The sequence below is a fragment of the Exophiala mesophila genome (assembly GCF_000836275.1).
Source record: "Exophiala mesophila strain CBS 40295 unplaced genomic scaffold supercont1.2, whole genome shotgun sequence".
Taxonomy (NCBI): Eukaryota; Fungi; Ascomycota; class Eurotiomycetes; order Chaetothyriales; family Herpotrichiellaceae; genus Exophiala; species Exophiala mesophila.
In genome coordinates, this window is record NW_015622505.1 from 25,524 (window position 1) to 47,137 (window position 21,614).

General features: G+C 51.4%; 7 protein-coding genes across 9 annotated transcripts; 3 read left to right on the forward strand and 4 right to left on the reverse strand.

The window, feature by feature from the left end:
* Positions 1-75: 75 nt before the first annotated feature.
* On the forward strand, positions 76-3,125 carry PV10_01952 (uncharacterized protein). The gene is made up of 3 exons (XM_016366215.1): positions 76-1,462; positions 1,515-1,909; positions 1,961-3,125. The coding sequence occupies exons 1-3, from the start codon at positions 921-923 to the stop codon at positions 2,350-2,352; spliced, it is 1,329 nt and encodes a 442-aa protein (XP_016225733.1). The 5' UTR covers positions 76-920; the 3' UTR covers positions 2,353-3,125.
* PV10_01953 (uncharacterized protein) lies at positions 2,976-6,450 on the reverse strand. Its single transcript, XM_016366216.1, has one exon. It carries the CDS (start codon positions 6,309-6,311, stop codon positions 3,297-3,299), a length of 3,015 nt encoding a protein of 1,004 aa, XP_016225734.1. The 5' UTR covers positions 6,312-6,450; the 3' UTR covers positions 2,976-3,296.
* Positions 6,451-6,641: 191 nt separating this feature from the next.
* Positions 6,642-9,451, forward strand: PV10_01954. 3 transcript variants are annotated; one of them, XM_016366217.1, is made up of 7 exons: positions 6,642-6,799; positions 6,845-6,896; positions 6,957-7,063; positions 7,118-7,438; positions 7,491-8,185; positions 8,232-8,765; positions 8,819-9,451. In XM_016366217.1, exons 1-7 carry the CDS (start codon positions 6,777-6,779, stop codon positions 8,995-8,997), a joined length of 1,911 nt encoding a protein of 636 aa, XP_016225735.1. In that variant the 5' UTR covers positions 6,642-6,776; the 3' UTR covers positions 8,998-9,451. The 3 variants fall into 3 exon arrangements, with proteins under 3 accessions (XP_016225735.1, XP_016225737.1, XP_016225736.1); XM_016366219.1 differs by having other exon boundaries at positions 6,642-6,896; XM_016366218.1 differs by having other exon boundaries at positions 6,642-6,896; positions 8,232-9,451.
* Positions 9,452-11,851: 2,400 nt separating this feature from the next.
* On the forward strand, positions 11,852-14,817 carry PV10_01955 (uncharacterized protein). Its single transcript, XM_016366220.1, has 2 exons — positions 11,852-12,584; positions 12,642-14,817. The coding sequence occupies exons 1-2, from the start codon at positions 12,316-12,318 to the stop codon at positions 14,077-14,079; spliced, it is 1,707 nt and encodes a 568-aa protein (XP_016225738.1). The 5' UTR covers positions 11,852-12,315; the 3' UTR covers positions 14,080-14,817.
* An 88-nt stretch (positions 14,818-14,905) lies between these two features.
* Positions 14,906-16,151, reverse strand: PV10_01956 (uncharacterized protein; the record flags this gene model as incomplete). The annotated part of the gene is made up of 2 exons (XM_016366221.1): positions 14,906-15,615; positions 15,785-16,151. The coding sequence occupies 2 exons, from the start codon at positions 16,149-16,151 to the stop codon at positions 14,906-14,908; spliced, it is 1,077 nt and encodes a 358-aa protein (XP_016225739.1).
* Positions 16,152-16,483: 332 nt separating this feature from the next.
* Positions 16,484-18,032, reverse strand: PV10_01957 (uncharacterized protein). The gene has a single exon (XM_016366222.1). The coding sequence runs from the start codon at positions 17,788-17,790 to the stop codon at positions 16,663-16,665; it is 1,128 nt and encodes a 375-aa protein (XP_016225740.1). The 5' UTR covers positions 17,791-18,032; the 3' UTR covers positions 16,484-16,662.
* A 268-nt stretch (positions 18,033-18,300) lies between these two features.
* On the reverse strand, positions 18,301-18,961 carry PV10_01958 (uncharacterized protein; the record flags this gene model as incomplete). Its single annotated transcript, XM_016366223.1, has 2 exons — positions 18,301-18,798; positions 18,877-18,961. 2 exons carry the CDS (start codon positions 18,959-18,961, stop codon positions 18,443-18,445), a joined length of 441 nt encoding a protein of 146 aa, XP_016225741.1. The 3' UTR covers positions 18,301-18,442.
* Positions 18,962-21,614: the final 2,653 nt, after the last annotated feature.

Here is a 21,614-nt window from a genome sequence, read left to right on the forward strand (position 1 = left end):
TGTAATTCTCATGTGCTTGGGATTGACTGGGAAATTCATCATCATTATCATCATCATCATCACTCCCAGCAAGATCAGAAATGATTTGAGCAAGAGCCTGATAGTTAGAGGGACAAGATAAACGCAGGTCAGGGAAGCCTAACCTCGCTTCTGTGTACGTGTTCCGTACGAGAACAAGCTCCAGACACAAAGGTCGAGTCATAATAATAGCCCACCGTCGTCCAGCACGGCCTGGAAAGGCAACCTGGATTTGGGCCAGAAATCGTACTGGGGCACGCAATCCCCCAAGCTTTTAGTGCGTCGACAGTCCACGAGTCCTCCAGTCCACCTGTCCACCAGTCCACGTACGTCCACAGCGGTCCACCCGCCTGGCGAGAGTTGCTCTGCCGCGAGGCACTTGCCTCCCTCTTCTTCTCGAAAGCGAAAACCCCAACGCAGGTGCGCCTGCCACAGCGACTTTAATACCACCAAGCGGCTGTAACAAGCAGGTGCCGACTGCCATCGCAACCACAACCACAACTGCCACTTTCACTGCCACAGCATCCTCCCTCCTCTCCCTCGCCCTCCCTCGTCGTCGCCATTCTCAATCTCCCCATCTTTGCTTCTCTGCATTCTACGACTTCCTCTCTGCATCTGTTCATCCCTCTGATCGACGCCTCACCCTTAACCGACATCTTGTACCCCAACTCGCACCACCATCCCCTCTTGTCCGCGTGACGCCAGAGACTCCTCGACACACCAGTCCGCCTTACACCAGCGCTCTTTCAACTCTCATTTTCTGCCACGACCCAGACTTTTCTGTTCGCTTTTCTCGAGTCCACCGTCGGGATACACCTCGTCTTGCACGCACCGGGATCTATATTAAAGCATCCCCCCCCCTCTCTGCCGGAACTGCTCCAGGACTACACCCCATCGCGGCCATGGCGAATCCGCCGTCCCGCCCGTCCACTCTAGACGACGAATTCGACTTCAGTGCTGGCGATCTCTCACAACAGTTTGAGCAACTTCTCCGAACAAGGAGACTGAACGATCTCGAGGAGCAGGCCCGGGCTCCCCGATCTTCCTCTCCACGACTTACCACTAGACAACAGTCTCGATCCCAATCCTCCTCGTCTCCATTCCCTCCCGCTCCGACCTCACAATCCTCAACTCACCAGAGCTCTCGTCCATCACATCACCAGCCTCCGGTCTACACCTCCTATCGAAGCCACCCCATAATCCCCTGCCAGCCTCAAGATGCCGCCTCTCTCAAATTTCGCAATTTACTTCTTACCTTGTCCATGACACCCACCAAATATGAAAACCCAGGTCTCCTCGACGATGCTCTCACCCATGTTCTCATCGATCGTATCTATGCAGAGGCTGAGGAGGAGCACAATCTCATGAAAGGATTGGCCGCCTCCAAAGGTGACCCAAAACCAGAATGGGGCTACCAAGATTGTGTCATCCGCTCGTTACTGAGGTATGTTTCTCGTTCCTTCTTCCTAAATCTGTGTCTGACTGAGCCCGCCCAGATGGTTCAAGCGATCTTTTTTCAGCTTTGTCAACAACCCCGCCTGCGCAAGGTGCCATGGCGCAACCGTCGCTCAAGGACAAACGCCCCCACACCCTGACGAAGTTGCCCGAGGTGGCACAAGAGTCGAACTATACAAATGCACCAACTGTGGTGGCTACGAACGTTTTCCGCGCTATTCCGATGTTTGGACTTTACTTGAGACCCGAAGAGGACGAGCTGGCGAATTTGCCAACTGTTTCAGCATGCTTTGCCGCGCTGCCGGCGCAAGGGTCCGATGGGTGTGGAACAGCGAGGACTTGGTTTGGACCGAGGTATACAGCGAGCACCAACGGAGGTGGATCCATGTCGACCCCTGCGAAGAGATCTGGGACAACCCACGGGTCTACACTGAAGGTTAGCGCCCCTGCACCAGTCTTGCCCCATCTTGATGCTAATTCTTCTCAGGTTGGAATCGCAAGATCTCTTACTGCATTGCCTTTTCCAATGACGGGGCGACCGATGTCACCCGACGCTACGTGCGCAACACACAATACTTCGGTCCTCGCACGCGTTGCCCTGAAGAAGTCCTGCTGTGGATTATCCACGAAATTCGGAAGATTAGAAGAGGGAACATGGACAAGTCAGTCCAAGACCAACTCATGAGAGAAGACGCTCGCGAAGAGAAGGAGCTACGTGGCTATGTCGCACAGTCCCTCGCCCGAGATCTGATCGAATCGATACCCGGTGCCACCAATCCAACTCGTGGCGAAGAAGTCAAGACCCCCGTTCAGCGACCGCAGGATTCTTCCTTGCCGTGGTCAAACGACCAACACGCGGACCAATTGGACCGTCGATAACGATGAGCCCAGCCCAATGACGGCCAGTATGTGCTATATTCATCCACAGATACTCTTTGTCCTGCTTGGAAATTCGTCAAATGCCCCATACCTTGCCGTCCTTGGGAGTCGGTTCGAATTTCTCGACTCTTATGTGGGGATGGATCAGCTCTATGAGAACACATCTCATTCGCAATTTCGTTCTGCATATAAATACAGCCTCTGGATCACGGAGCGCTGATCACTCGATCGACCCGCGAGTTATTTAATCTCGACCTAGGATCAAATGTTTTATCACGAGCATGCGGTGTTATGGCTATGGATATGGCTAGTGCAATTGGAATGGCATTCTTGGCGTTGGCGTCCACCGTTAGGAAACACCACGGGCGATTATGGCATGATCTATCAAAGGGCCCCTTGTGGCGGATCTTTTCACCGGAGCGTATACTATGGCTGCTATACGTGTGTCGTAGCCCGTACTCGTGGACTTGAGTCACGACAACAATGGGGATGAGAATGAATTATGGGGAGGTCTGAAAATCTGTCACAGCAGCAGAGTCCAAGCGTGCCCAAACATGTTCCGCTTCTTAAACATTTCATCTCTGGTTGTTCTAGATAGGGATGGCAAAATCTGTACGATTCATCACGAATATACCGGGTAGCAAGCCGGGTCAAAGTTGAGGATAAATCCCATCAGCCCACTTTTATAATGTGTAACGAGAAGATAGTTGCTGGCATAATCTTTGACTGCAAAGACTTGGTTGGAGCACCATCTATCATCCTAGCCATCTCCCTTGCTATCATCTATCTCAATCCTTGGCCAGACAGGCAGCAGCGCCCTTGAAAAATCCAGGTTAAAAGCAACCACAAATACATCATTGTGTATCTACCTCTGACGGACCTGCATGGTTGCGGCAGCGACCTGCTAAATGGTAGTCTTCATTTGTCAAAACTGGGAAACCACATCAGCTCCCCCAATCGCCCCCATCGAAGCGTGGAACGTGTGGCATATCCCAGATCGAGCGTTCGACTATGACGACCTCGAGCCTGGGGCCAGGTGTGGGCAATAGTCGTGTTGCAGATCCATCATCAGTTAGATTCTTGACGGGCTGTTCCAATATCGGTGACCCTTGAGGCCCTAAGATGCCAATACCCAAGATCGAATTGTACGAGTGTGTGTAAAACGAAAGAGGGCTGGATGACTGGTCCTGCAATCTAGCAGAATGGCTGGTATGCGAAAGTATGCCAGACGGATCTCCCCCAATGCCGTCTTCGTCGTTTCCACCGTGTGGCTTCTGATCCCCGCCGTTGCGTCGTAGTTGTACCAAGTTGTCAATCTGAACCGGGCTTGCTTCACTGTCACGATTTTCATGGCCAGGATTGTCAATATTGATGATCTCGGCATGTTCTCCCGTGCTTGTAAATTTTCGCATCCCACTCCCCATGCCGTCGCCTCGATCTGAGGGCTTCATCTCTGCTCCCGCGCCATTGGTCGAATGCTGTCGCTTTCTCTTTTTGCTGGGTGATGGTTGGTAAATACTGTGGAGTGGATTTTCCCCCGCATCTATCGACTCGTAGTCCCTCGTTGTTGGAGTGCTTGTACCATTGAGAGCTGGTTCGAGCACATCATAGGGGCCAAGGCGACCTTTCTGCCCGCTCTTCAAGTCCGAGGTATCCTGCGACTTGAACTTTGTATCTGACCCCTGAGGGAAATCCCGGCTGACATCCACCATGACGAGGTAATTGTGACCGTAGAGCCAAAGGCGTTCCCCACGCTGGACCAGATCATTTGTATCCCAGAAGCAGCCTACCACGCGATGCGTCTGTTTTCTCAACGACTCAGGTAAATATTCAGGTGGGTTCCGTCGTGACCAATCACTAAGGCTATTCGTAAAGACATCAAACTCGAAGAGTTGATGGGTAGCAGTGAGAGCAAACAGCTTGACGTCTGCATTTGGAAGCTTGTGAGCGACAGGGTGTGGATTCCTTCGTGTTGCATGGAGGCCAATGTTGGACTCGCCATTGGCAGAGGCTTTATGCGGCGTAGACATGGACGACGGACGAAAGGTTAGGACAATGATGGCCGAATCCAGCCTTGGGAGGCTGGAGCCAGAAGTATTACGAACCCATTTCTGGCCATGAGTGACGGGAGCAACATCGTCGTCGTCGTCGTCATCCTCATCAGAAGAAGATTCAGAAGATGAGTCGGAGGGCCGACCTGAAGAAGTACCATTGGAAGGGATGGGGCTGGTATCCTCGTGGCCTTCAAGCACCCATGTGTCGATTGAGCCATCCAAGCAACCTATTGCCAGGATTCGGCCATCGCTTGAGAATGCGACCTGTGTGATTGTTTCCGCATGTGATGCTAGGCATGTCTGATTCCGGGGTCTAGCTGAACGATAGAGTTTTGTGATGTTTTCATGCAAGATTGGTGGCTGTTTTGGGTCCTTGGGATATACTATCTTGACAAGATTAATTGTATTGTCCCTGCGAATCACAAAAAGCCATCTGCCATCAGGTGAAACGGCAGCCTGTCTTCCGCCCAGCTTCCCAATAAGTGAAGGAAGCTCAATCTGTTTGGTTCGAATTGTCGGTCGTCCAGCAGCGAAGGCTTTTCGCAGTTGAAAAAGTTTGAGGCGATTGGCAGTTGCGGCAACAAGAATGTCGCCTCTTTCTGAGATCTGGACGTCTTCGAGGGCTTCTTTGTGTTGCAACGAGAGTCGTGTCATTACTTGGTAAGTGGGATTCCTAGGTAAAGCAGTGTTTACTGAAGGGCTGTGGGCAGGAAGGTGATAAACGGTGATCTCACGATCCCACCAGGCCACAAAGACCCTGGAACTTGTTGAGGTCGATAGCTGGGGCTTTTGGGGGAGGTGTGTAAGGGAGATGTGGTTTTCGCTTTGGTATCGCCGAATGGGCGTTACAACTGGGACGCCGTCGATGCCTCCCGAGACCAAAATGCTTAGGTCTTTGCTTTCAAATGAAGCTGAACATTTAACATCGTGATTGTGATACCGTTTATGGCTGAGCTCAGCCCATCTCTGGAATTTGGTCCCTGTAATGTTTCCTGTTGGCATATAAGCCACGGTTCTCCGATCAACCCCAACGGTGAAAATCATATCTCCCTTGGAGCTAGCAGAGATGTCTAATATGTCGGCTTGGTGGGTTTTAAGTCTTTGCGAGAGAGAGTAGTTTTTGGAGTTCCAGATCTTGAGTTCGCCGGTAGAGTCACCAGACAGAATGGTGCCGTCGGGGAGGCATTTTAAAGCCCAAGCTACCGTCTCGTTCCCTTCAACAGGCTTGCCCAAGGACATGTTCCGCACAATGCTTCTGGTTGGAACATCAAAAACTCGGATAGTACTGTCGTCATAGCCTGCCACAATTGTCTTTCGGTCACGCCAGGTCACACTCAGAACTTTCGCTTTGCTGGACGCCGGCGTTGGGAGGCTGCGTAGGTAGCGCAGGTCATCATCAGCGGTCGAGAATAGGATAACAGATCCGTTGCCACATCCTGCTGCTAGTAGCTGTGACCCAGCACCGGCATCGAGGTCATCTCCAGCCTCTGCATGTGAGATCTGCGGTTGAGCGGCGAAGCACCAAATGTCTTGACTGTCGGTGTGCACCAGACGCCTGGGCGTTCCGCTGGCTAAATCCCATTCAGTAATTGAATCGGAGCCGCCAGTACTGAATAAGCGGAGATTTCCCTTATCAAAGGGCGAGGCGGAGTCATGAGTATATGCAAGAATATCCTGTGTCCACGCCACTTGTTCAATTGTGGTGTCTTTTGCACCTTTGAAAACGACCTCTTGCAACCATGCGCCGCCGAGCGGGTTCCAAATCTCGAGATCGCCGTTGTTGCGTCCCAGTGCAAGTCGGAGATCTGTAGGGGTGTCGCGGCTGACGTCTGAAGGATGGGAGAATGCAAGTGTGTTGATGGGACGGGAAGGGTAGGGGACGAATCGACAACGGTGGACGTCCATGATCAGTATGCGGGTAATGTTTCAAGGCCGCAGTCTAAATAATCTTGGGAATGAAGAGGAGGAAGAACTCTGTTGGAGCCATATCAATTGTGACAATCACGCCGGCCTACAGCCAAGTTTTGGTGACCTCGAGTGTGAGTAGAAGAGTAGAGTTGTGGTATAGGCCATGGCGGCGACGCAGTACCAGAAAAAAAAGTCAAGACGTCGGCGACAGAAAGACCGAGTTCGTCCGAAAGAGGCTTAGTGGCTTGGATGGGATTCTGATGTTTGGACATGTCACGTGCACTCAAACCCTTCTCCGCCGTTCTTTGTTTTCGTCGTCCTCATCTTCTTTTACTGTTGCGTCCCCTTTGAACTGCATAGGCACGTTGGCATGACTCCTACGTGGCATATTATTCCCCATTGCGCTTGATTCGGGCCCCATGACTCGAGCGCGGACGGCTTTGTGCCTCCACTGTTTTCAGCATGAGCGATAGAGATGTTCATCAGTCAGTCGACCCAACAGATTGCACGACGCGATACTGATGGCCCAGAGATGATTCAAAGAAGGTAAAACGTGCGTGTACCGAGTGTAGACAACAAAAGGTGCATCCCCTTGCGAACTCTCAATACCCGTTCACACGAGCTGACGTCCAGCACCTTCAGGCGAGATGTGATGCTCATCTGAACCATGACCGTCCTTGTTCGAGATGCCAGAGAATGGGTCACGAATGCAAGATATCTGAACCGTTCAAGCGGGAGCATAAGCGAAAGTCAGTTCTTGGAATGTAGCTCTCTGATCCAGCAGAATCTAACTAGCACTATAGGAGAGCATCTGAATTTGAGCAACGTGCACGTCTGCTCCAAGAACGCCTTTCCGCTTCCTATCGGCCAAACTTCGAGCCTTTAGCGGGAAGAGCATGGCCTTCGGTGAATTCAGTCGAGAGTGCTCGAGACTCGAGAAGCGCAGAGCGCTGTGGGCAGAGCGGAGTTTTACCCTCGTCCTCTTTTCAATCTACGTCAGCCACGGTTGATGAGTCCCATGTTCAACAAGATGTGGTATCAGATGATCGGTGGGAGCCAACAGTCGCAAGAACTATCAACGGCCAATCCGTGGACCCGGCTGATATTGACCAACTTTTCGACCAGTATGACTTCAGCACCCGGATTCCAGCCCCCAGTAACTGACTTGCAGAACAGTTTTAGAACAGCCTATGCACCGCAACTACCTTTTCTTGACCCCCTCAAGTCTCCCAATGCCCAGTATGCCTCATCGCCCTTCCTTTTCTGGGCAATCATTGGCGTGGGATGTCGAACGTATGCCAGGAATCCAACTTTGCTTGCGGTGCTAGCACCTGCTGTTCTAGCCGCCGCGTTGTCGACATTGAACTCGCCAGTCACCCTGCAAACGATTCAAGGCTTATTGACTCTGCTCCACTGGCCGTTTCCAAAGACTAGTGCCACCTCTGACCTCCTCTATCCCCTCACTGGAGCGCTTATCAACATGGCCATGCAAATCGGGCTTCATCTACCCATCTCTGCACAAGAATTTAGCAAAGTACGTCTATGTCTTGATACGGCAGAGATTGAAAGACGCGCTCGGACCTGGGGCTTCTGTCAGCTCATACATTTGCGTAGTGGCGTTCCGAAGGGCAGTCCAGCGCCAGCAGTCTTCGATATTCCTTATGACCTGGACGAACGTCGAATAATGTTTGACAATTTATCGGCGGAACAGAAGTTTGAACTAAAGCTGCAGGACATTGTCAATCGATGTTGCATCGCTGCGTCGCAGAATGGCCTCCGTGTCATGACTAGCGACCGGGAGCGCTCTCTCGATACCTTGTTGGCTATGTTTTCTGCGCAAGTTGCAAGCATTGGGCTGGACGCCTCTTCTGGTAAGAGTGGCCTTTTGATTTCAGCGATCCATGCTTACGATCCCAGATCTTGATCGCTTCTACGTCCAGCTTGCCCACTTGTGTGTCCAATCTCTCCATCTCTACAAGTCGCCTGGTTCACAGGACCCAACGATCTTGTTTGACCTTTCGAATACCTGCTGTCAGGTTTTGGAGTTCTCCGAGTTGATTGACAAGGCTAGCCACAATGGCGTCGCCACTTCGAGCATGTGGATATATATTAATGTGATGCTGGCCTGCCATGTGTTGTTGAGGCTGTTAAAATCCTCGCTCTCCTGCTCCATTGACACGGCACGAGCACAGGCGGCATTCTTCTCTGGAGTGGGCCTCCACAAGCGAATGTCGCTCCAAAACGACGATCTATCGGCCAGAAACGGCGTTGCCCTTACTCAAATATGGAACAGCACGCGGGCTTTCAGGTCGCCAAATGGATCAGAAGCTGTGGCGTTAAGAGTGCGTAGTCGCTTGATCGGTGGCATTATACTGGATGGGATCGTCTGGTGGAGAGAAGAGTTTGGAGAAGCAAGCGGGATATATGCTCCGCCATTGCTGGATCGTGATGGTTTTACCTGCCCGTCGACCTTTCTCGTCAGAGTTCAAGCTAACAAGAGACAGATGTGCGCACCAACGACCCTGCACATGGTGGCCCGTCTAGCGAAGCCTTCAGAAACAGCACAAGCATCCATGCGTCTTCGGAACTATTCAATGATCCCATGTCGAACGAATTTGGTTGGCCTGTTGACTACGATATCTTCTCCGCGCTTTGGGACGACGGGAGTCTGGTTCCGAACTAAAGCGCAGTCGGTGCACCAGGCAGAAGCACACAGCCCCCTGGCATGACATCGATGTCACTGTCCGGATTCTCGGACATGGTTGCAGGAGGATGGTGTATATGGCCGCGGGAAATTGAGGCTAAGGCCAGTGTTTCTGGAGCAGTGACGCCCTTTCTTCGTCACTTGATACATATTCCATGTCGGTTATCAGGTCAACACAGCGGAAGTCCGTCCAGACGAGAAGGGAGCATGAGGTGGAAGTTCTTGAAGCGCTACCAGTTGCAATGCGCCCGTAGAATAAATGGCGTTGCTACGCCGAGATGCCAATAAACAAGTGGGAGAACGGACAAGGGACCTGCCCAGCCACGCCAACTACTGTATTTTTTGCATGATAGTGTCTTTATGCTGAGTCGAGTCTTGCGCATACATGCAACACAGGGGGAGAATTATAATCTAATGCTAGAGGAGGTTGGCGGGGCTTTATTCACAATTGCTGCTAGTAGAACTGTTTCAGCGGCTGGAGATGCAGAATGCGCCAGAGATGAAAGTTCATGCACTTTGCAGATAAGCTGGGGCTGGCATTCACTGTAGAACGGTAAATGCAACATGCAAACGATAAGAAGGCTATATTATTGAGAGGTGCGCTTGTGCTGAAGGTGTCTGTAATGGTCTGTAATGGTCTGTAAGGGAACTGCGCCAAGATGGCACGATGACACAATGGCAGGTCTAGCTTTGTTTCGACCTGAAGAATCGGAGGTGATGGCGACTAGAGGACCCCATATGGTTCACGCCAAATGCATCGTTCAGGAACCGGGCATGACGGCACTTGGCGGGGCACAAGGTTCCACGAGGGTTTGAGATTCTGCGTGGGATGGCGAGGTGGGGGTAAGAATTCCTAGGTAGGGCTGCCAGGCAGATGTGGTCCTTGGGTTAGAATCGACACCTTTTTATGTGAGACAGGCATGTGATTTTTAATTTTCCGGCAGGATTCGCATCACGAAAGATGATGCCGAGCTACGGATCAAAGGATCGGCAGATGTGGTGTGATGCGAGGAATGGCACTGATGATCAAACAGGGGAGTTTCCTAGGCAGGAGACCGGAGGAGGAGAGAGTCAAGGACGGGCCAACTCGGTTGCAGGGCGGTGACTTTGGGTACGGATGGCTGGTTGAGAAGCCTGAAAGGTTGACTAGAGTTGGTTAGTCAATGGGATGTGAACATGATGGGATGACCTTCGGAGCCTACCACACACACATGCGCACCCAAGGCCGAGGAGCTAGGTATTGGAATAGCACGTGGGGACCCAGGGCTAGGTAGAAGATAGGTCTGGGAGGAAAGGTACTGCGAGCTGTAGTCAGTTTTTCGAAGGTCGACAGGATTTTCGTACTCCGTACAAATAATGATCAAGGGTGACAGTTACGGAAGGTAATCAGACTGGTGGGAAATGCAAACCTTGCATTCCATTTCCAAGAGTGCCAAGGCGGACAAAGGGTGCATAGGAGAGATTGGGTTGCAACGTGCATGCTGTGAGTGGTGGGGTTGACAAGTACGTCATTTTTGTCATGAATTTGATGAATTTGGTGAATTTGATGAATTCTCAGCCTCTGAAGGCGGATAAAATGGACAGCGGTTGCCAAGAGAGTGAGAGCGAGAGAGCGAGAGAGCGAGACGGTGAGTGACTGAAAAGTCATGGAGAGTAGGGCAAAGCAGATGTAGAGATCTCAGATGGTGCTGGATAATCAGTCATAAGCTGGCAAAGTAGGCAGGTGCTACAAGTCGGCAAGAGGCAAGCACAGAAACCCATGTCCTACGACGCAGATTATTCTACATGACTTCAGAATACCTAGGTGCGCATACATCGCAAACATCGATCGCACGAGAGAAGATATGAGATTTTTACAGCCAAGAGGGTTGGTGATCGCAATGTTTATTATTCTGTTCTTGTTTGTTGTGATTACCTACCTACCTAAGGTAGGTATTCTTGGGAATGGGCAAGCAGCGGGGCAGAAGTGTCGACCTCAGAAGCGCGCTACTTTGGCTCCAAGTAATAATGTGTCGTAATGGCGATCTCGATCTTGGGGGTAATAATGGTCTCCTCGGTCCTGGTTGATGCAATCTGCCCAGCGCCAGTCCGGCAAAATAGCACAAAAGTGCATACGGTGTAAGTAGTACTCCGTAGCTCGAGGGGGATTCTGGCCTGCAGACCTCCAAGTCCTAGCCCTGGGCCCCTCGGCCCCACTGGGGAGACCTAGGTGTGCGAGGGTGCGAGGGTGCGAGGGTGCGAGGGCCCGAGGGCCCCAGTGAGCCATGCATCCCCAAAGTTTGGTTGAAATTAGCACCTACGTGCACCTGTCAACAAGTCAACCACTGAATTCCTCCTGGTGCAGTCTCTTGAGTTACGGGCAGAAGTAAACCTCACCTAACGTAAACAACAGTAGTGGCCTCAAGGTGCCGATAACGACACCATTAGAAGGCCCCTCGGCCCCTTGAACGCCCCCAGCCGCCCAAGTGCCCGCCATGACTCTCCACTTGATCCCCAAGCCTCATCCGCCTTATAGCCCTGGATGCCTCACTCATTCATTCCTACATTTTGCCAGACATCTCTCGAATCGCTCTAGCAAGATTCTGACTGTGACACTCTCATAACCCATCCCTTATTAATATCCTTCTCTCTCGACTCTTCAGTCAAAAACTCACTCTTTTCGTGCACTCGCTTCAAGCGACACACCCAACGAAGCCCGACACGCGCCTATCTCCAACCCTCCCTGGGCCGCCTCCGGCCCCCGGTCGCCGTCTTATAGGTAGGCAGATACCTTAGCCTTACTTGCTTTCTTGCTTGGCACTTATTCCAGTTTCTTCTAGAACAGACAACACCTCGTCATACCATCACCCATCATATCACATCCTTGCACGGCAATATCAACGTTGGCTTTCAAGGACACGCCCGAAGATACAGTACCTACTGACTCGTCGCCAACCTCTAGCTGGACACATCACTGAGCACCTACCTACCTACTGTACTTGGCCCCAGCCCCACCAACCACGCCCGGGATTCATTTTGCGCGGCCACGCACCACGCTACCCTTCCAAATCGCCCCCCTTCCCTCTTCTCCCGCTTACATAAACGGAAAACTTTGAATTGACGTCGACACTGCCGAACCCTTCCGTCCATTTCTCAGCTTCCTTTCAACCTCACCTGTTTCTCGCCCTCGGTGCTGCAACCTCTTGGTCTGGTTGACTCCCTGCTCGCCTCCCTTCTTCCTTGGCCCTCAAACATGGGAAGAGTATATCGCTACCCTTGACCAATTTTCCGCCCCTCCCATCTGAGGTTATCGTCGAAATGAGGCCGAGTTTGCTTAAGCGGGCCCAAAGCCACACTAACCGCCAGACAATCAGCAATCTCCTTCACTCTCGCAACAGCTCGCCACACACCGCTGCTGATACCATCTCCGGCCACAAGCACATCGAGGAAGAGACCCTGCCCAAGTACAATGCAGACCACTTTTACCCCGTCCGCATTGGTGACCTTCTCAACGACCGTTACAAGGTCGTCGCCAAGCTAGGCTATGGCATGACCGCCACTGTCTGGCTTGCCAAGGACACCTCTATGTATGTCTCCCACTGGTCCCTACCCGTATTCATATCTGCTCACCATCATCTACACAGGGCCGAAGATGCCGGCAACCAAAAATATGTCACCATCAAGATCAACGTCAATATCTTGACCGAGGACTATCTGAAAGGTCGAAAAGCAATTGCCGAGAAACTTTTCACCGCCAACCCCGCCCACCCCGGCTACGGCCACATCCGCTTCATGCTCGACACCTTCAAGTTGAAATCCAAGCACGGCGAACACCTGTGCATTGTCTACGATGTCTTGCGAGAGCCCATTGACGTGTGCATGGAAAAGTTCCCCAATCGTCGCTTCAGCTGTGAGAAGATCCGTATCTTACTCCCAGCTCTCCTCCAAGGCCTCGACTATCTCCATGCTGAATGCCAGGTCGTCCACACCGACCTCAAAGCTGACAATATCATGATGGGGCTAGGCGACCCCACCGTCCTTGATCGTTTCGTCCAACACCAACTTGAACATCCCTCCCCCCGCAAGGCCCCTGATAACCACGGTCGCATCATCTACCAGTCGTGTACCGACTTTGGCGAGGCTCCCACCCAGTCCGTCATCGCCTCCGCCAAGATCACCGACATTGGACTGGCCCAGTGGGGTTATGAGGACAACTACAAGCCCATTCAGTCCAATGCCTTCATGGCCCCCGAGGTCATTCTGAACTGCGGTTGGTCCTACCCGGCCGATATTTGGAATCTTGGCGTTATGTTGTGGGACCTGTTTGAAACTTTCGGCCTGTTTGACGCCATCGACACCCGACCCAACTCCTACCGTCCCGAGAAGCACCTGGGCCTCATGATTGCCCTCCTAGGGCCTCCCCCTAAAGAACTTGTCCAACGTGGCAAAAAGTCCTTTCTCTTCTTCGACTCGGACGGCAAGTTCAAACACCCCGACTACGTGCTTCCAGATTTCACTTGGGAGTCGTCCATTTCCCGCTTGAGAGGTGAAGAAAAGGATCTGTTTATCGACTTTGCCCGCAAAATGATCTGCTGGCTGCCCGAGGAACGGTGGACTGCAAAACAACTTCTCGAACACGACTTTTTGACAAAGGAACGCGATCCCAACTACTTGACACCGACCCCTACCTTGAGCCGTGCCTCGACCACCTCCATCAGCTCAATCATGCCCTCTCGAGCACCCACTCCAGGACCCGCCCCCACATCGTATCCCGCACACTTGCCTTTCCCTCGCACCTCGCCTCAGACCCAAGACCCAAAAGAGGACAAGAGCCCCGACCCATCACGGCCACCATCCAGGGCATCAACTCATCCCCCTTCTTCCACTACACTGCCCTCAAGACCCAAACCTGCAGATCGAACTCAGAATGATGTCGCCCCCCTACCACCGTCCATCAATACCAGCAATCAATGCTCACAGGATCTCATCGATTCTATCCTCAAAAAGGGGAAACGCCAGAGCACAGGAGACAAGCTTAATGGCTCAATCCACCATCAGACCATCAAGGAAGAGCAAAATTGATGCACAACGCCGGCTGGTCTGTCATTCGGACGATTCACTCGGAGGTATTATGATCATGGGTCCATGACAATGGCTCCGTGCGGTTGAAATGGTCTATTTCCAAGCATGTTAGCATGGCAGTCGACTAAAGATTGTCCTTCAGCGCGATCCTCGAATGCGAGAGATCCACTCCTGTCAGAATTCATGGCACGCCATTGCTTATGTTGAAGAATCACCATGCGTGACACATGAATTATGGCGGCGCCATGCGGCAAAATCACCATGACTGTATTTGCCTAACGCTACCACACACTTCGATCCGTTTACCCAATCCTATACACGGCATTTCCATCTTGATGCCAGGGTCCTATGTTACGGGGCATGATGCTTTTGTCAACTTCAGCATATCAAGCGACGCGATTACCGGACAGGTTTGCTGATTGGAGCGTGCACAGAGAGTTCGGCTTCCTTATTGCCTGCGTTGGTTCGAACTTGGTCGCTATTAAATGCATTGGCGCCGAGGAGTCGGCGCAGCACTATACCTGGGTTCACAAATAAACCTGCATTCCCTGGCCGCGCCTTCGATTGAAGATTTTCCTTGGGAAGTTCGGGAAATAGTGATGGCCACATGATGCACCATACGACAGGATGGTGAATATCTATGTACTATCCAATTCCAGACCTTGACAGTGCAAAATAGGTCGTAATTTCGAAGTAGTTGAAGCACACATTTTGACACTTCACTGATCCGTACAGCTTGGTATTGACTGAGCATGCACATATGTCTTTCAACGCCGAGACCCGGCGCGTATGACATAAGCTAGGTCCATAACGCATGCCCCGATGGCTAATTGCTTGATTCCGGGCAATGACGAAGCCCCGTTAAGTCGTAAACTGGTAGGTCCATCGCTGTGGCTGGGGGTGAAAATAGACCGATTCCTCCCACTAGCCTGTCGAGACGGGTCCAGGCGATCATCCCAAGCACCAGATGCATGATTTTGATGCCCAATGCAGTTTGGGGGTTCGCAACAGAAGGTGTTCCAGGAGTCAGCTTTTGTGCCTTTGCGACAAAGGGCCGCATTTTACTTTCGTACTCGTCAAATGCCCTCAAGTGATCATCGCTGTGGCTAATGAGCTCTCCGGCAAGTACATAAGCTCCCACGATGGCGACCGTGGTGCCCATCCCTGAGATGGGTGTCGGACAGAACGCACCGTCTCCAACCAGCACGACACGGCCTCTCGACCATCGATCCATCTTGATCTGAGCTATGTGCTGGAGATAGAAATCATCAGCTTCCTGCATGCCTCGAAGTAGCCTCTCGGTCTCCCAACCGGCGTCCGCAAATACCTCTTGAACCAGAGCCTTTTGCCTGTAAACGTCGGATCCGTGAGCGTCTTGAAGTTTTTGGCCCGAGCCCATGATCCATAGGGAGGCTCTAGTGACATTATTGTGATCAGGTCTCACCAGTGCCATCCTTCTGCTGGGCGCATTGTACCAACGTGCCCAGCCCGAGTCGGTCGGTTGCGAAGGTACAGCGAAATAAGCTCCCCATTGCCCTAGAGACTTGACACAAGTCTCGTGCAAATCCGGAAATGCCAGCCTTCTCGTGGTTTTACGACCATCCATCCGCCCCGATTAGGATGTCAAAGCTCTGCCGAGGAGTCCCATTAACAAAGTCCACCTCAATTGCGTTGTCAACCTCGTGGTACCCTTGGATGCATTCACCAAAGATATAGAGCACCTGATCCTTGGTCGCTTCGTACAGAATAATCGCCAACTCGCCTCGCATAATCTCAATCTCCCCCGTGAAGCCGGTCCCATCAGCGACGGGGAATTCAGCCCTGCAGTTGTTCTGTGCATCGACAAAGCGAAGTCCTTTTTCGTTGGTTTTGACGCTTCTAACTTTGGGTTCCAGGCCCATGCGTTCGATCACTGTGAGACCATGACCTCGAATGTCGATATTTTGGCCGGATGACCGCAAGTTTGGTGATCTCTCGACAATCGTCACCTCGAAGCCGGCTTGGGTGAGCCAGTATCCTGCAGTTGGACCGGCGACTCCAGCACCGCTGATGAGAACTCTTTGTTTTGCCATATCTCATCCCTCACCATTGACAGCAGTGCTAATTGGAAAGTATCTTGATAGTATACTCGATGATCTTGTCTCGCCTCTTAGCTTGGTCGACCGACAATGTGTTTCAAGGGATGATGCTGGCGAGGCAACAGGGAGATATCATCTTTGCACTCAAATCCCTTGTTTGCCATCGGTGTCCGGTAAGGCAGAAGTCCGACTCTGCAGATTTGGTGCAACCATGTGAGTGACAGTCTAGGGGCTAATGCAGAGTTGGGGGGAGGAACCCCCTTGGTGACGTAAGGATACAACTATATGAGAAGGGCGTTAACGCCCTTCTAACGATGTGGAAGGTAGGAACACAAAATAATAACACTAATTTAGGTCTTGTCATTTCGCTACCGACACTTGTCCACATTACAGGTGTTGACGATTAAATATTTTCCCTCGAAAAGCTCCAACTGACACCCGACACCTTACATTGCGAGAAAGAATATAAGTTGATGCGCGTATACTTTCGCTGTGGCCTGTCGTTTCATACACATTGTGCAGATAAAGCTTCTGGCCCGACCGGCGGGCTACTTGCAGCAAGGTTGCACTGCCTGAAGAGCCGAACTTCGTTCTTGTCGAACGCACCCACGACACTGTGCAACACGCCATGGTTGTTGAATAGGACCAGGTCACCTTCCTGCCAGTCGTGCGCGTAGACATACTGCGGCGCAATTCCTGGACGCTGCAGGCTATGGACTATGTCCCTAACTTGAGCTAGGTTGTCAATGATACTGCCGTCTCTGCAATGGATCTTGCGCACCACTGAGGGGTGAATCTGGAGGGCAAATTTCTTAGTGATGGGATTTTGCCAGACCATAGGTAGTATCTGAATATCAGCAGCCGATTCGATTGGAGGCAAATCATTCAGAGCCAATTCCCGGTCTTCAGAGACCATGCCCAGGCCATCTGGGCGTGATTTTGCATTGGACATCCACACGTATGGATGCGGGGCATACTCGATTTTGGAGTTCAGGGCGAATTGCTTCTGGTCCGGGGTGAGGATGTCGAACATGGTGTATCCAGAAACAAAGGCGGTGGTGCCGAGCGGGACTTGCAGTGAGTCGCCCGTGCCATCGTCGTAAAGCAATGTCTGAGTTCGCCCAGCAGGGACGCGTACGGCCAGCAGAGAAGTCACCAGAGGGGGGTTGAGCCTTCCATAGAGAGCTGCATCAATATGCCAGCGGTAGAAGCGGGTGCAATCAAGATCTTCCTCATCTGGGATGACGGTCTTATGGAAAGTTCGATGATGAGGGTGTTTGAGTGTGATATCCTTCAGACCCTCGTAGTCTGCTACAAACCCATTGCCTATTACCTGAACTTCAGGTTGGTGTGGCACTGTTTTCAAGTCGGGGTGGAGGATGGACCTTTTGGCATCAATGGTTTTGCCATGTCCGTACGACTGAGCTTCCGGATCGAAGCGCCTTGTAAGTTCAGCCTGAGACTTTGGGGTGAGCTTCTCCTGTGACTTAATACAGACAACGTTGTGCAGGTAGAGAGCTGTTCGGATGGCGTCAAAGTCCGAATCGCTGAGATTGTTGAGATCCACATCTTCCAAAACAGCTCCAAGGCCGGGGTTCAGAGGATTGAGCGGACGGGCGTGAATCTTGGACATTTTGGAGTTATGTGTGGCCGATTTCGAAGTTATCAATCTATTGATCTCGCGTGTTGACTTTGTTGTGGTTTCTTAGAGACCATCACCGGAACATGGTGAAATATATATTCGAAGGATTAACGATCCTGACCCTGTGAGAGGCCATCGTCATCTAGGAGATCTGAGACCATCGTACCGAGACTCAGAGGAAGTTCGGAGGTTTCCTGCCAGAATACTGATAAGGCTTCCTCAATAAGTGAATAGTACGTGATAAGGCATGGAGGATACCTAATTCTCTCAGCCTTCGGGAGACACCGTTGCTGTACAATTGAATGACGAACCAAAATTTCACGTGACAAGTACGAGATATGATCAAGTTTTCACGTGATATGTACGAGCTGCCTTTTTGGTAACCACGGAGTAGAGTATTGTTAATGGATCAATGATCTGTTGTCTATTTCCATTTCTTGTCATGTTCAAAGTTGTCACCCTTGCCAACCACGACCAGTGTCAACATTTTTTTAGACTCCTTGGGTCAAGATGGCTTGAGAGAGAGCTCTTGATTGGCCATGATTTGTGCTGATATATTGCAGCATCAGAATGTCTCATATGGACTGCTTACGAAGACCATTGGAACTTTATCCACACTAATGGTCTGAGTCATGGAAAGATATCAAAATCGATGAATAACCGGCGCCCAAGATCCTGTTCCATCATCCGCCTCATCCACCTTTGCTAGTATCCTCTGCTTGATAATTTCTGGCGGTGGAGGACCCGGTGCAGCAGGGTTTTTCGCCCGGTCTGCAGCGAAGAATGGCACAGGCTTGACAGCGTCCGATACGGCCTTTATCTTGTCCAGCTCTGCAGGCTGGTAGCCACCGCCGACAATGATGAACGAGATGTCAGTGCGCGGTTGTCCCTCTCCGCGGGTGTTGGTGCCGTACCCGGAAACTGGTTTGATAGCCTCGCCTCTGAGCAGGGCCGGAATCTCAGTCTCGGCAGCCTCGGTGGTGATGCAGGCATGCACAACTGTTAGATTCCAAACGTTAATTGGGGTTCTATGGAAGCGGCCTGTGTCGAGCTGGACGGGATTCAAGATATACTAACTTTGAATTCTGGGAAGCAGTGACTTGGTCATGTATTCCACCAGCCTTGGTTCCTTGCCACACAGCACGGCTGCAAGAGGGGCCATATCGAGAGCCGGTTCTCCTGTTGCACACTTTTGGGGGGAAGTGAATGGGCCTTGGGACAATGTTTGTTGTGTCAATTGACAAAAAAACACTGAGATACTGTTCTACTCTTAATTCACTAGATAATGAAGAGCATCGAAGCTGGGGTTGGTGGCGCGAAGAATGAATACCTTATAAGGGTGAGATACCCCTCGTCACGCTTCGGCGAATCATTTAATCCGGCCCTACAAATTTGAAGCGAGGGGGCCTCGAGAGTCGAATACCATAACATAATTATAGAACCACACTCTCCAAGTCCCAGAACTACTTACTCTTTGATTGCTGCTGAGGCTGAGTGACGGCCGCCTGAGTGTTGACAAAAATGGCCATGATTATTTTGGGCATTTCGGTGTAATGGCCCGGTTCTGGGAGAAGTTAGGCAGACAGCGACATCGGTGGACTAGGGACTATTCTGTAAAACAAACAGAAGAAGCATAGGCACGTACATAAGAAATCTCATGCTACATCTTACCGTCCGTACCGCAAGGTCGGCATGGTTGCCGCAACCTGGCCTGCCTTGAAAGGCATGATAGGTTCCACCTAATAACTGTGAAAAGTCCCAAGACATCATTTCAGAGCGAAGCGTGCCCTGTGGAGACGATCATGCAAAGGACTTGGAGCAGAGTCCAAATCAGAGGCCAAGGTTATCGGGCGATGCAGGTGATGCGGGTGGTGCGGGTGGTGCGCAGTACCTTGCTTGTTTTACCCCCGTAAAGGGAATGGAGTATGTGCTCCGTATGTACTCCGTAGGTACTTCATGCCGCGATCTCATTCTACAGCAGGTTCCAAAACGTGGGCCTGGGAATGGCATGCCCTTAGACCACTGGTTATTTATGAAACAGCCCACTGGAAGCGCAAGATACATACTCCGTAGTGCCTGCGTACATACTGTAGGGAGTATGTACATATGGAGAGCACTGGTGAACCGCCCAGTGCTGCGCAGGTGGTGTTAGATTGCAGGGAGGCCCGAGGAGCCTAGGGATCCGTCGCGGATGTGACCGAAGGTTTATCCTTATCAGCCCCCTGGCTTACAGTAAAGGCGCGTGGGGCCACGGGTAAGGCCACGGGCGCACCTCACTTAGGCCCGAGTACGTACAGTACGTACTCCGTAGGTACCTAACTTTAGCATGGCCACACCCAACACCTCCCAGCCCCTCAGACGCCTCCCATAGATTTTTGATTCGAGGCCTGGGGGCATTGGACAAGGTCAACTTCTGGAGAGCCTTAATTATTATTGGATGCTCTGTCTGTCGATCTCCTTGCCCCAATATAGGTATATACCCTCAACCATGTGATCGCACGCGGAATGAGGGTAGCTTCGAATGCTGGAATTATCAACCTGTGCGACGGGCAAATATTGATGGCAGTGGTGCTCGAAGTTACATTTGAGTCTCATTCATTCCATTTACTGGTCAAAGAAAGAATTGTCGAAAGGCTCACGGCAGTCATCATGTCGAAATCGTATCTGACGCCACGATGACGATGATGCTATCGATAGGTAGCCGACGCCCTAGCTAATCGATAACCTTTCCATCTGTGAATGACTAGCTATAAATGTTCCTAGTAGGAACAACAGTAGATGATACATAGATTGACTTGCGTCACCTTTCTTCCCTGGATTTCAGTCTGCTCTGTCCTTGGTCATTGGGACAAGAAAGTGATGTGCATAGGTTGGTAGAGACCTGTGCCATCTGAGGATTGCTTCGCATGTGCACCGCAGGTGCATAATCCCAAGATCATCAAATAAACAAAATAAGAAACCTTGATGCTTAGCGGTCGTTCAGACTCTGCAAGAGAGTGGGGACCAATATTTCCAGTATCAAGTTCATGCTTGGGTCCATAGTCCACCCATATTCCAATTCCCGAGTATCATCAATGCAGTGTGATGAGGCATATCCCAAACTCCCTGGCTTCTGTACACATAAAATCCCAATGCTCGTGGTGGGTAATTTCAATTTTTTTTAAAGTTGATTTCAAAAGGCATGTTGCAAATACATTACATGACGGCGAAGGATACCAGAACATTCGCCCAAGCGGCTAACTGCGCCTACTTCCATCTGTTGTGGTTCATGCTGGCGGTACGGATCGAGTCACCGCTGGTTGTGGTATTGTGGTGAATGACGACCACTTCGCGCTTTGCGACTGGTCGAGGCTTTTTGCGATCCCGGGCCTCGCGTCGGGAATCTTGACAGACTCTGTCACCAGTAGTGCTGGAGACAGAGGTGCCGTGGTATTGCGGCATCTAGAATGCTGCGTCCGTAATCGGGTCAAGGGTGTAGGTAGGTTTTGGGAGAATATGCCGTTGAGAGTTCAACAGAAGGTGGTGTGCGTGATTTTGTTTTTGACTTGAGAGTGAGAGCGAGGATTGACTCTGTTCAGATGTAACCTTGGAAGGACGGCCCTAGACGAGATGGTTTTGAGGGCGAGTTGTGATAAGGGATTCCAGGGGCGCGAGAGCTATGGTTGTGGAATGGTAAGAGGTCGGAAACGGCCTGTCAAGCAGGTTCCTAGGTATTTGATATGCTTTGAGGGAGTGAAGACCAGAGTCCGGAGGTGGGAAAACAGGATATTTATACAATTCTATGGGACATGGATGGATGGGAGATGGGTGGTGAA